General features: G+C 32.2%; 2 protein-coding genes across 2 annotated transcripts; both read right to left on the reverse strand.

The window, feature by feature from the left end:
• Positions 1-206: 206 nt before the first annotated feature.
• LOC123923870 (40S ribosomal protein S8-like) lies at positions 207-2,132 on the reverse strand. The gene is made up of 5 exons (XM_045976613.1): positions 2,049-2,132; positions 1,858-1,930; positions 876-1,203; positions 563-732; positions 207-469 (listed from the first exon to the last, which is right to left on the reverse strand). The coding sequence occupies exons 1-5, from the start codon at positions 2,050-2,052 to the stop codon at positions 394-396; spliced, it is 651 nt and encodes a 216-aa protein (XP_045832569.1). The 5' UTR covers positions 2,053-2,132; the 3' UTR covers positions 207-393.
• Positions 2,133-5,706: 3,574 nt separating this feature from the next.
• Positions 5,707-10,235, reverse strand: LOC123923871 (peptidyl-prolyl cis-trans isomerase FKBP62-like). The gene is made up of 13 exons (XM_045976615.1): positions 9,806-10,235; positions 9,626-9,712; positions 8,517-8,777; positions 8,352-8,426; positions 8,180-8,260; positions 7,880-8,074; positions 7,680-7,775; positions 7,417-7,592; positions 6,712-6,834; positions 6,474-6,620; positions 6,262-6,389; positions 6,005-6,125; positions 5,707-5,924 (listed from the first exon to the last, which is right to left on the reverse strand). The coding sequence occupies exons 1-13, from the start codon at positions 9,990-9,992 to the stop codon at positions 5,874-5,876; spliced, it is 1,728 nt and encodes a 575-aa protein (XP_045832571.1). The 5' UTR covers positions 9,993-10,235; the 3' UTR covers positions 5,707-5,873.
• Between the last annotated feature and the right edge of the window lie 865 nt (positions 10,236-11,100).

Below are 11,100 nucleotides of genomic sequence, written 5' to 3' on the forward strand. Positions count from 1 at the left end.
GCGTACTAAAATTTTTGGTTTTCACCTATGGGATAATTTCAGTATACATAGAATAAATGACAGAGACAGACTTTTTGATTTTATCTTTGGCTATGGCCTCCAAATCCAAGATACGGGCAGTTAAAAACTTCTACATACTATCGGCGAATCACATGAACCTGGATATTGAAGTTTCACAGATATGAAGTGATTTCAAAACACAATCGTTGACAAAATTGTAAACCATACATAACCAAAATAGTTTAATACAAAACCAAGAAACTAATGTCAAAACAATAAAAGATGTTAAAATGTATAACCAACAACATAAACCGAAGCACAAAACATCTTTTTGTTGGGTACTAGTCTCATTTAAAAGAACTAATGCAAAATAAAAATTTAGAAACGGTACAATTATGCTGCACCCTTGCCCTTCTTCTTCTGGAGCTTCTTCATGTAGAACTCAAGCTCCTTACCTTCCAGAATGTAGCTGCATAGTACAGAAAGAAATAAAAAAGTTAAGAGATCAGATGTTATATAGTTCAAAGCAACAGAGCAATTAAAAGAAAATTATAAGATTTACCCATCAGCCCTGCCGCATTGACCAGGTCGAGAAGAAATGCAAGCAAGCAATCTTCCACCACCAAACTGCTCTTCAATGTGTGGATCAAGCTGGCGATCTTTCTGGCGTTGCTCTAATTTTCTCTGAACATGAGCACTCTTGTGGACTTCTTCTGCAACAACTTCAGCCTCCTGCAAATTATATATCAGAGAAAAAGGAACCAACATCAGCTACTATACAAGGAGACTGCAGTGTAAATTGAATAACATAAATTATGAACATATAATAATATAGATAAACATAAAAATAGGAAAGAAAAGTCCAATAACATCACCTCTGACTCTTTCTTGCCAGCATTTTTCTTCTTCCTTCCAATTTCAACACCATAATGTTGAAGGTACCACTGCTTGAAAGGAGCAGCATCAACCTGAACAATAGCACTCTTCACAAGGGTCTGAGTACGGACAAGTTCATTGTTGGAAGCATTGTACACAACATCAAGCAAACGGGTTTTGCGGGTGACAGCTTCACTTCCCCAAGAAAAGTTTCCAGTATCCAATCTCAAGGCTCTCCACTTCACATTTCCTCCTCTAACACGGATCCTCCTCACAGTTTTGTTGCTTGATAGCTTGGTGTTAGCTGGCTGGCGACCGAGCTCATACCTAAACAAAACAATCAAAATATCTTAGTTCAATAAGAATCACAAAAATTGTAGCAAACAGAATACTAACAAAAATAATCAGGACCATGGTTCAAAAATTTCATCTACAAATCTTAGGCAAACTTAACATCAATGAAAAGAGCACAACTGTCATATAATATTTCACCAAATAAATAAATTATAACAAAACAGGTAAAAATCATTCGTGAAGTTTGTGAGAAAATGTGAGAGCAAACATATATACGAATTAAAATGTTTTATCATCATTTATATTGACACACTAAGTTACTTTCAGTAATTTGACTTATCGTTATATCAATATCTCTACTACCATCGGTCCTAAGGCCGGATACTAAGTTTTCAAAAAAAAATATCTCTACTACCCAAAATATGAAACGCTATTCATAAAAAAGCATTCAAGATCTCAAATGCAGTCCAAAAAATTAATCTGAGTAACAATTGAAAACCCCAAATCATAAAACCAAATAAGCATGAAACATTGCACAAAATCTAATAGCTATAAACTCAAATCAAATGGATCCAAAAGTACAAATCACAATTAATTCAAAAATAGTTAAAAAAAAATAAAACAAAATTGATTGAAAAATACAAATAACAGGTTGAACATAAATCGAGTAAAAGATTTGGAGCTTACTTTCGCTTCTTCCTCCATGATTTCTTCTTTCCACCAGTTTCACGCCTCTTGTGCATAGAATCCCTAGAAATACCTGAGATTTAAAAAACAAACCATCAATGATTAGAGGTTAAAGAACACGAAAATAAGAAAATAAGAACCGAATTAGGGTTTGAGGAACGATTGAAGAAGAAATGAAGGAGAGCGCCTACCCATCTTGGAGGAACTTGCAGACACACACACTCAGAGACTTGTTTGCTCAAGCACGGCTAAACCCTAGTATATTTCTGTGTTTATATAAACCGATTTAGGGTTGGGTTGGGTCAGACTCTGTATTCACTGACCCGGTCCATCACATAGCCCAATTTTTTTTTTTGACAAATTTTTTTTTTTTTATTATCTTTTCATTGTTTTTGAACCTTTGTCATAAATAAATGAATAAATAAGGAATAATATGTTGAAGGTTATTATAATAAAAACTAGTATCCGGACCCGTGCCAAGCACGGGTTAAAAAGTGACTATAAAAATTAAGATTTTAAACATTAATTTTTGTAGAGATGTAACAAAAAAATAATAAGTAGAGAAAATGATTTAAACATTAATTTTTGTGGATGTGGCGTAATCGAGAAGCTCACGGAGATACGCGACTGAGACCCGCGTAGCCTTGGAATTTCATCTTGAATTGGGTGGATCAGTACAAAAGAGCGGATGTCAATGATACTACTAGCGGGACAGGACATAAGACATCAGTGAATATAGTTTGGCAAAGACCAGAAGATGGATGGATTCTTCTAAACACAGATGGAGCAAGCAAGAATGGAGTCAAAAAAATAAGTCACACACACTAAATGTATTTTTGGTTTTTGCAGTGACCAAAATTGATTTTGAGCAAATTTTGTAAAATTGCTTTCGGTAAAAATTGAATCGAAAGTAAAGTGATTTTTGTTTGAATATACATTCATGTAAAATTAAGTTAAACAATAAATTACAGTTTAAAAATCAATTGTAAAATTCTAAACTACAATTTTTAACTTCAAGTTTAATCAATTTTTGAGAAACATTAAGTATACTATAGATGAGCCAAGCATACACTAAGTGTTGAAAATATGGAGAATTGCATATTCGAACTTGTGTCATAGTATATCAAATCTCTCTCTCTTTCTCTCTCTCTCTCTCTCTCTCTCTCTCTCTCTCTCTATATATATATATATATATATATATATCTTTTGAATTGTATTTACAAAATTAATTCTAGAATTTTTTTTATTGTGTTATAGGTACAAATTTTTCAACGTCGTATAACAGTGACTAATCTTAGTTGATTATCCTATGACTGTCAGACGCACAAGTTAAATTTTTGCTTATTAAAAAAAACAAGTTGAATTTTTCTCTCTCATTATACTATGAAGAAGCATATGCCCTTCACACAATCTTTCTATTTTTACCCGATCGATCACACGAGTTGAGCTCTACAAATTGTTTCATAATATAAAAAGAGGTTGCTCAAATACAAATAAATTATCAATTTAGTCTCTAAACTATTAATATTTTTATAGTTTAGTCTCTATATTATATAAGTATAAAAAGTTGTCTCAAAAGGCACGCGGAAAATGTTAATTTAAGCGAAAAATTATTTCATGATATTATTATGAAAATAAAAGGAAAATGCTAATTTAAGCGAAAAATAAAATTATTATAATAAGCAAAAGGAAAATGCTAATTTAAGCGAAAAATTATTTCATGATATTATTATGAATTTTGCTCGCAGTATATATTTTTGGTTGAAAGGCACGCGGTACATATTGAACTTAACAACATGTGAGTTTTGTGTCAAAAAAACAAATGTGAGTCTAATACACCCTCTAAAAATACAATGAAATAAAATATAAAAAATAGGTAAAGACATACTCTATCCCTCTACCAAAAAAAAAAAAATACTCTATCCCTAATATTTGTTTAGTTAGTTATTTTAGTTCTCAAAAAATGTGTACCTTTTTAATTATTTTGGTTCTTAAATGTATTTTTTTTAGTCAATTTAAGAATTACAAACAAAAGAAACACGCGCAATGTATGACATTTTTAAAAATTATAATAATAATGTCTCATATAGTGCCTCCGCAGGCTTAACTAAGTTGGTAGGAAATATTGTATTATATATGCATGAGTTGGGTTCAAATCTCAGACATTTTACTTAGTGTGTGTTTGGTATAGCTTATTGGACTTGCTTATAAGTTTGTTTGATAAAAATGAATGTATTTGGTAACAAACTTATAACATTTTTTGAGATGCAATAATTCAAGTAGCATATGAGTTTATAGTACTTTTTTTACATTTTATTCCAGTTTTACAGTTTTATTTTGTCAAATTTCCTATTTTATAGATTATTCTCTTTCTTGTGTAAATATTTCTTATTAGATAGCAATTCTCTTAATTTTATTCCAATATCTATTCAGATATAAGTTATAAAGTAGCTTTTCAACTATCAACTAGCTTATAGTTTATTTTTACCCTTATTCATCTTAAGAATAAAATTCTAGCTACAAGGACTACTTGAAAAATAACAATGTCCCTTAGTCATCTTGATGTTGCTTGCTGCAGTGGTGATATGAAGTTCGCATATGAAGTTCGCAGAAATAAGAGGAGATGTGAAAGTGGCTAATTACACTAGTTCTTTTGACTAAGGCTAATTACACTAGTCGGAGTAGTATGTATGTGGAATTGTTTACTACTTAAGAAAAAATATCACCACTCGTGATTTCGTGAGAACTATCTCACGTTAAATAAATGATGAAATATTTAATCTATATTATAGATCAAATATAAAATATTCGGCTATTTAATCTTTGATAGTAAGATGGTTTTTAGAATTTTTTTTGTTATTGTATTATAGGTAAAAAAATTCACCGCCATTTAATGATTACTCGTCATAGTTGGATAACCAATGAGACATGCAAGATTGCAAGTTGAATTTTTCTCTCTCACGGTTGAAATTTATCCACTTACTTAAGAGGTTAAAGTCTTGTACTACTTGTGTAAAAAAAAAAGTCATGTACTACTCGAACTAACCCATCGTTGATAAATTTACAAAATTTCATGTGATACAATTATTATTTTTTGTCGGTAAACTCAAATGACAATAGAACAAATTGTCCCAAATGACATGCATATAAATTCATAAAAACTATGAAGAAACATGTGACAATCGATGTACGTAGAGTAGTGTGAAGGCAGCACAAATCATATATTTTTTTAGGATAGTATTGTATATTTTTCTACCATGAAGAAACATGTGACCTCACACACCCTTCAAACAATCTTTCAAAACATGATCAATCTCTTCTTCAACTTCCCTACACCGCGAGCAGCATAGGTTATCAGTAAACAAACCCATGTGAACAAATTTCTTTCTCTTTGGGAGGCTATCATGAACGATTCTCTAAACTAAATTTAGGGATAGTTCATATGTTCCAAAGTTTTGTTGAAACTTTAGATGAGGAGTTGTGTAGAAAGATCTAAGAAGGTGAAGATACTTGACACTGCCTAATCAAGTGATATGGCGAAGATGTATTTACTGCAAGGAGCTCAGATCAAATGAAGATTGTGCTTGAAATTTCTTACGTTTAAAAGTGAATGACCCGACACAAGTAGATTAGTTAACCCTATTGTTTTGAAGCATACATAGATTACCACATGATTTCCATCCTATGGTGTTCTTTGTCCCATATATTTGTTCATCGTGCATTCTTTAGAGATATCAATGTCTCATTTGTGCATTAGAGGACAAAGTCATTTTAACTATTTTCTTAAACAAAAACTGCACAGCAAAACTTTATGATCCAAAACAGAATATCAAATGCAAAACCACAATATCAAAACATCTTTGGTAATTCATTTCATCAAAGCAACTTTCCCTATTCATGACAATAGAACAAATTGTCCCAAATGACATGCATATAAATTCATAACAACTATCAAATGTGGAGAAACAATAATAATAAAAAGACTCTAGATTTGATTAATTCCAATGGTGTACATTCTATGCCTTGCTGTCAATACTCATGGGTTCAGCATCCTTTGGCGCCGATTTCTGCACGGTAAATAAACATAGAAGATTAAACACCGAGAGGTAAAAATGTGTTAGTGAATCAATAGAGATGGAATACTCACATTAACGTCAAGGGAATCCAACTTTTTCATTTTGCTAAACATATTCCCATAAAATTGGGCGTCCTTCTTGTTGATCTCCTTCATCTTTTCCTTCAAAATCTTGTACTCCAGCTTCACCTCCCTGGTTTTTAAATCAAGAGCAATTATTAAACAGGACAAATCCCAGCAAACACCCAAATTACAAATTGAACCACGCCACACACTCAATAATTACCCCTTTGTAAAGGACAACATAATTAATTTAGAGTATTATTTACCTGTTGTCAGGGTCAATCTCAAGAGCTTTCTTGATATCAAATTCAGCCAAATCCAAGTCAGCCAATTGAATGTAAGCCTGAGCCCTCCTATAGAGGGCCTTCACATTTGTGCTCTCAAGCTCCAGCACCTGCTTATCCATGTTAAAATCAGTTATTGTTTCTGGATAAACAAGAGCAGTAATTTCGTGTACGATGGTAGACAGCAACCATACCTTTGTACACAATTTCTCTGCTTGTTTATAGTCTTTCAATTTCAGCTTACATGCTGCATTGTTCAGATTACAAGCAACCTTCAAGGCCTTGGCAGTTTTCTTCTGCTCTTCGGTATAGGAAGTATCATACTCTATGAACTTTACAGCCTGCATTATAGTCACCATATTATAAAAAATGTCTCAAAAATATGCATTGGAGTAGTTAAAGGTGAAACTATATCAATGTATCTTTGACTACCTTCTCATATCTTTTAGAAGCTTTTGTGTATTTCCCAGCTTTAAACAACCTATTCCCATCTTCTTTCATCTTACCAGCAGCTTCTACCTTCTCACCAGTGTTCATGTCCCAGGACTCCTTATCCTAAAGCAAGTAACAAACAATGTATCAGTGCATAAAGAAAGCGGCATGTCAGAAAAAATAAAAATAGCATCAATCTTATGTGAATCATGCTAAACAGTGTCTTGAACACACTGAGGAATTTGAAAAATATATTCATTGAAAAGAGCAACTTTTAACTCTGATTACACCAATGCTTCATTTTTTTCCAAGGAATAGTTTGCATTCTTTAATCTTTAAACAGAACCGTAAAACCATTTTTCAATTCAGAGTCGTAAAAGCACTTCTCCATTATTTGAATCTTCTTATTTGTCAAGAAAAGCAGCTTTCTAGATCAACAAAACTTCTGGATTTATTTTAATTATGCCTAGAAATTCAATTACAGTTAATCAATCAGCACAGATAACAGTTGATCAAAACATACGAAAAAAGGTACAAAACTTGTAAGTAGCAGGAAGAAAGAATATGAAAATAAAAGGCAGTTCCATCTTGTGAGTTTTGTTAAACTATAACTGCTAGTGTTCCTTTTCCACACTAGATATTCATTAACCATTATTGAAATATATCAATTCACAATTGCAAAATATCATCAAGTTATTTATTTACCTTTACGAATGAAACCAGCTCAACTTCATAATGCAAGGTTGAATTAGGAGGAACCACGGCCAATTCCTGCTGAGACTCTGATGAACCAAAACCATACTCAGGAGCAATAGTCAACAATGCTACCTCACCCTTCTTCATGGTAATTACAGCTCTATCAAGCCCATCAATCACTTGCTCTGTTCAACACAACATACATTCAATTTAGTTATTATGAAAGGGGGAAAAAATTAGGAGCGTGACAAAACATTGACAATTTAGATTACCCTCGTCCGTTTTAAATTCAAAGAGATCTGTTTCGTCATCGCCATGGCCTTTCTTCAAAAATACAGTGCCATCTTGCAGCTTACCAATTAGTTTCACTTCAAAAATGAAATAAGACAAAATATCATGTCAGAATCGAATAACTAAATCAATTTAAAAAACCACAAAAAAAGAGCCATCATTAGAATTAATGGGGATTTACATTTCACGACAGCTCCCTCATTTGGTCGCTCATATCCTTCTCCTTCCTTGAGGATCTTTTTGATGACCTTCTTATCATCGGTTACTTCAGAAACAGTCTTCCAAGAAACTAACTCAAGAGTAATTTGCAATGTTGCATTAGGTGGAACTGCACCTTCATCACCATGAGCTGGCTTGCCCTTCTCACCAAATCCATCTATAACAAAAATAAAAGCATGAATTTCAAGATTCCTCGAAAAATCCTTTATAGAGAAAAGGTGTTATATAATCATTTCCCAAAAGTGTTTTACAGACAACTTACATTGTGGCTTCACAGTCAAGATCACTTTCTCTCCCTTCTTCATGGTCTTAACAGCCTTTGACAATGCAGGGCAGAAATAACCTGTCACATTATAAACAAATATGTAAGACATCTCAAATAGAAAAATTGAGGTTTGGAGAGAAAAAGACTGATAAAATGTGTTTGCACTGACCCTCCTTCACAGTGAACTCCACCCCGTCAGATTTTGCCACAAGCGTTCCATCATCAAGACGTGCTTCATACTTAACTGCAACACCACAAGAAAATTTTTAGTTAACACAGTCAAATGATAGGATCATCCATGAAAAATGAAATGTTGAAGTAGTAATATGTTTACCAAGGACTTCATCAGGATCCTTGGGGTTTTCCCATTTCTCCCCCTCCTTAACTATCTTCTTAAACAACCCCCCATCCTTACATATATCCTTCACACTAGTCCAATACAGCAGCTCAACATCAAATTGTAGAGTAGCATTGGGAGGAATAGTAGGTGGAGAACCAGATTCACCATAAGCTAACTCAGGTGGTATGGTGAAAAGAGCATTTTCACCTTTCTTCATGGTTTTAATACCATCATCCCATCCTTTGATAACTTGCCCTGCAAAACCAACACGTCACTTAGAAATACATCCACAAAATAACTAAAGAGATAACTAGTAATAGTATTGGCCAAGGTAGCTTATATTTGTCAAACACTGATTGCACATTCTAAATTAAAACATACTAGTAATACTTGATAGTTAATTCCCAGAAATAAAAATAAAAGTCATCAAATTTCAATTGCAGTTGTAATAATCAAATTAAAAAATCAACTAACTGTAATCAAATACTGTCGACGAATCCACGTACATTTTAAACTTAGAATAGCAAACTACTTTGGCTTATTTTATAGCATAAACAGCATTGCAAGTGTTCAAGAAAGTTGTGAAAATAGTTTACAACATATCTATAGATTCTATAAGCCGTTTTCAACATATTTCAATACATTCCCTATGATAACTCGTCAAAAACCACTCCCAATTTTATGAAGACAATGAACTACATTCACTATTAGATTACAGCAAACAGCTAACTCACAAGCATTGATGTAATACGCACTTACTCAATTAGTGCTTCACTAAACTATAACTTCACACTCAAACACAACTTATAAACATTGGTATAATAAGCACTTACTCAATAAGTGCTTAACTAAACTATAACTTCACACTCAAACACAAGTTCAATCAAACATGATAAACATTGGTATAATAAGCACTTACTCAATAAGTGCTTAACTAAACTATAACTTCACACTCAAACACAAGTTCAATCAAACAAGATAAATAACAAATCCAATCAATTAAAAAATTGAAGAAAAAAAAACTCAATAATTATCAACGATATCAAATTAAGATAATAACAAAAACAAATAAATAAAAAACGTCATCGTTTCAATGCACTCACCTTGTCCAAGCTTAAAGTTGAAAGGTGTTCCCCTATCTCTGCTAGAATCAAATTTAGTACCATCAAGCAACGTTCCAGTATAGTGAACTACACATCAAAAAAATCAGAAAAAGCGCTTAATTCAATTCAATTCAATACAATCAATGAAGAACGAACATAGAGAGAGAAATCGAGAAGTACCATAAACTTCATCGCCAACATCAGGAGTCTCCCAACCATCACCTTCTTTAAGAAGCTTCTTCTTCAAACCTTGCTTACCGATCTCCTTCTCTTCGCCGACCTTGAGAATTGGATTGCCATCGGCGCCGGCGAAGTCGAAATCTTCGTTCATTTCATCAACCGCCGGAATGTCGAAATCTTCGTCCATGATTTAGGGAATGTGAGGAATTTGAGAAAGTAGAGAAAATGTGGAGATTAACGATGAATGAATGGTTCGAGAATTGCGTGAAGTAGGTGGAAATTAGGAGAAGGAGGAGGGGTATAAATGGAAATAGGAATGAGGTTTTGAGAGGTTCGAGAGAGTTCTATAGCTAAAGTTTCAGAATGAGTGAGTGTGTAGTTTCCACTTTCCAGAAACGAGGGTTTAGTAGATGCTTCCAGATACCGGGATTTTTATTTTTATCTTTTTTTTAGATTTTATACTGTAGTTTTTATTTTGTTTAATGTCTAAATTTAATCAAAAGTATTATAAAAAACAAAAAATCTTCTTCTTCGTACCCACAAAAACAAAAAATCTCTTTTCAAAAAAAAAAATTAATCAAAGAGTCTTTTTTTTAGAATTTTTGACAATCAATTTAATCAAATAGTTAAATACTATTTTTAATCCAACAAAATATGTTAATTTTTATTTTTTAATTATGCTAAAAAAAATTAACGTTAAATATATTTTTAGTCAATTAAAATATATTATTTTTTTACTTTTTATTTTTCCAAAAATTTTCTCAAATTTGGGTAAATATACTTTGTTTTTGTATATATATTTTTTAAGCACTTCTTTTTTTGTATTAATCCTACGGTTCTTAGAAAAAATGAATATGGTAATTTAAAGTTCGGCCATTAGGTAAATACACTTTAGTACTTTGGTCTTGTTATATATAAAGTTTTAGCTACAGATTTGAAAGTCAACTAGACTTCGAGTATGTATATTACACAAATAAAATGTGTTCGAAATATGTATTAGAGACAATTGACCTTTGAGGACATGACACTTAAAGTGTGTGATGACACTGTTCACCTCGCATTTAATAGTTCACATCAACATATATTTAACAATTACTAACAATGTTAGAAAACGTGTCAATGGAGGGACCAAATTGAAAAACCTTTAATAGAGACATAAGTAATTTAAAAATATTAAAAGTGTCATAGACATATTTCACTAATTTGATGGTTTATCTAAAAAAAATTAAAGGGACTAAAATTCAAAGAAATTTTTTTAAAAAAATAAAAATAAAAATTAGGATTGTCGGGAGGAA

This window comes from Trifolium pratense, linkage group LG4, assembly GCF_020283565.1.
Source record: "Trifolium pratense cultivar HEN17-A07 linkage group LG4, ARS_RC_1.1, whole genome shotgun sequence".
Classification (NCBI taxonomy): Eukaryota; Viridiplantae; Streptophyta; class Magnoliopsida; order Fabales; family Fabaceae; genus Trifolium; species Trifolium pratense.